Source organism: Lathyrus oleraceus, chromosome 3 (genome assembly GCF_024323335.1).
Source record: "Lathyrus oleraceus cultivar Zhongwan6 chromosome 3, CAAS_Psat_ZW6_1.0, whole genome shotgun sequence".
NCBI lineage: Eukaryota > Viridiplantae > Streptophyta > Magnoliopsida > Fabales > Fabaceae > Lathyrus > Lathyrus oleraceus.
In genome coordinates this window covers 469,822,013-469,824,466 of record NC_066581.1, presented here as the reverse complement: position 1 = coordinate 469,824,466, position 2,454 = coordinate 469,822,013, and the positions used below count along the sequence as shown (strand labels likewise).

The following is a 2,454-nucleotide window of genomic DNA, read 5'->3' as shown; positions in this document are numbered from 1 at the left end:
CGTGCAAATAACAATACCGAAATAATCAAAGAGCACGAAACATCCGAAAGGTGTCATAGTCAAAATACAAACTGTGCGGAGAGCGACGAAAAAAGAAATGAGAACCCATCAACAAGCCTGATGGTGAACTCTACAAAAACAAAAGGAATCAAACATCTAGCCCAAACGAGTCTTCTCGAACTTCCTTAAGAAGCGCCTCTGTAACCGGGTCCGTAGGGTGTTCTGTAAGGCCTTGAATCAACAAACTCCTCGTTTTGACCGCTTCTTCCGATTTCCTGTACTTGTCTTGTTCTTTTGTTCTCTTGACCCCTGCTTGAATCTTTAGTTCGAAGATCTCTTGTTCAGCCAATCGAAGTGCTTAATGCTGTTCGTTCTCCTTACTCTTCAACTACTCATTTTCTGCTCTGATTTCTATCTCAACCTGTCTCCGGCGATCAGACAATTCTTCCCACCTTTGCTGGCGCTCAATAAGCCTATATTCAGCTCTTCCTAACTGCTCCTTAGCAGCCTTGCAAGCTTTCTTCAGTATATCCTCACCTGAACAGACTTTACGGATATAATCAGCATCTTCAGCAATCTTCTCATTGCTTTGTCTTTGCAGCTCATTCAATCTTTGAACTTCTCTCTCAGCTTCTTTCTTAGCGCACAAAGTTTTCCTGAGGCCTTCACTCAGCTTCGCATTCAACTTATATGCTTTTCCCTTTTCTTGCTTCAAACTGTTGTACTCAACCATGCTGACAGACTCAACAATAACCGAATCAGATGGTTCTCCCATAGGGAAAGGTAGAAGAGTAATCCGAGCTCTTTCTCGCAACCAACTATCATACTGGGAAGAAGAGATGTTGTTACATTTTCCATAGACAGTAGCACCTTTAGTCTGAATATTCCTCCAAGCTCCAGCAGCTTGCTTAACCAATTCTAGATTATCTTGCACTGGGAAGTAGAAAGATTCCACCAAATCTTGATCCTTAGGAGCGTGAGTCAAGGCATACCCTAATTGTCTTCTCAAAAGAATCGGGTTATAGTTGATACAACCCTTCATACCCAACAATGGTACATTGGGGTATTTCCCACAGCTAACCACAAAATCGCCACCCTTGGTATTCTGATTACACCATCTGATGTCTTTAGCAGTCAAGACAACCAACCTTCTAGCCCAATTCCTGGCTTGATGCGGATTCAGAAAAGCATCGTCATTTGGCAAGTGCCCCACGAGCCACTTATGGAACAATGAGGCGCAACATCTGACCAATCTCCCTCGTCTCTTCTCATTCTTATTGTGCACCGAAAAATAGAAATCACCAAGAAGGGTGGGAACCGGGTTCTTTAGCAGAAAGATATGAATAGCACTCATACTCACGAACTTCGGTTCATTGACGAATAGCATAATACCATAGACACTTAATGCCAACAGAGCACACACAGCCTCCCAATTTCCTTGAGCAGCACACTCCTCGGCTTTGTCTACCAAAAAATCCAGATGGAAACCAGATAGACCTCCCTTAGAAGAGAGATTTTCCTTCACAACAAACACTTCCAGATGAAGATCCTTAGCAATATCCTTATGCTTTTGAGGAGGTATATCGGAGTTGAAAGGGACACAATGTTGTAGGGGAACACCCAAGGTCATAGCATACTTTTCCAATAAAGGAGCCAACTGGAAATCCTGAAAAGTGAAGCAACGCAACTGAGGATCATAAAACTGCAAGCAAGTATGTATCAAACTCCTCTGAGAAGCATCCAAGTCTTCAACCATAAGCAAGATGTTGCCATAAGTATCCCGGAATAAACCCACATGGTCAGGAGTAATCAAAGCTTTTATCTGACGCAATGGGCCGATCTTGGTATCGAAGAAATGATAGGTCACGTTACTCTTCCTGGGAGCCTCCATAATAAGCACAGATCAGCCAAACCAAACCGAGAAAGGGAAGACCCTGCAAATGAATAAGCATTGGATGCAAATATGCAGATGATGTTATGCAATGCAAAGGACATGTGACCGGTTCCGGCCACATACTGAACCACGGGTTGTTCTCTATGAAGAAATCCTCAAAGGTCGGCAGTCCAGGTATGCAGGTTTAAAGGTTCAGATCCACAAATAAAACCAGTGTCAGAAGTTCGGATCCAGGAAATAGAACCATGATGATCAGGTACCAGGTATCAGATATTAGGGTATGATGAGGTCAAGGGTTCCTGCACACCTGTAAACAACCCACCCAACTCACATGCGAAGGCTAAAGGGTAGAGACATTGATATCACGGACTCTCAGGCCGAATAGTAATAATACGTCCACCGTTTCTGGTTTGGCATTACCACTATAAGAGGAGTGTCTCAGCCAAGTTCCCATGAAGGTAAGGTAAAGGTCATCCTAAAGGTCATCCAGACTTAACGGTTCTCCCAGATAGCTCTAGCACTGTAGGAGATCCACATCACAGAATTCTCTAGAAAGATCC

General features: G+C 43.5%; 1 protein-coding gene across 1 annotated transcript; it reads right to left on the bottom strand.

Moving 5' to 3' along the window:
- Nucleotides 1-388: 388 nt before the first annotated feature.
- Nucleotides 389-1,891, bottom strand: LOC127131688 (uncharacterized). The gene has a single exon (XM_051060603.1). The coding sequence runs from the start codon at nucleotides 1,889-1,891 to the stop codon at nucleotides 389-391; it is 1,503 nt and encodes a 500-aa protein (XP_050916560.1).
- Between the last annotated feature and the right edge of the window lie 563 nt (nucleotides 1,892-2,454).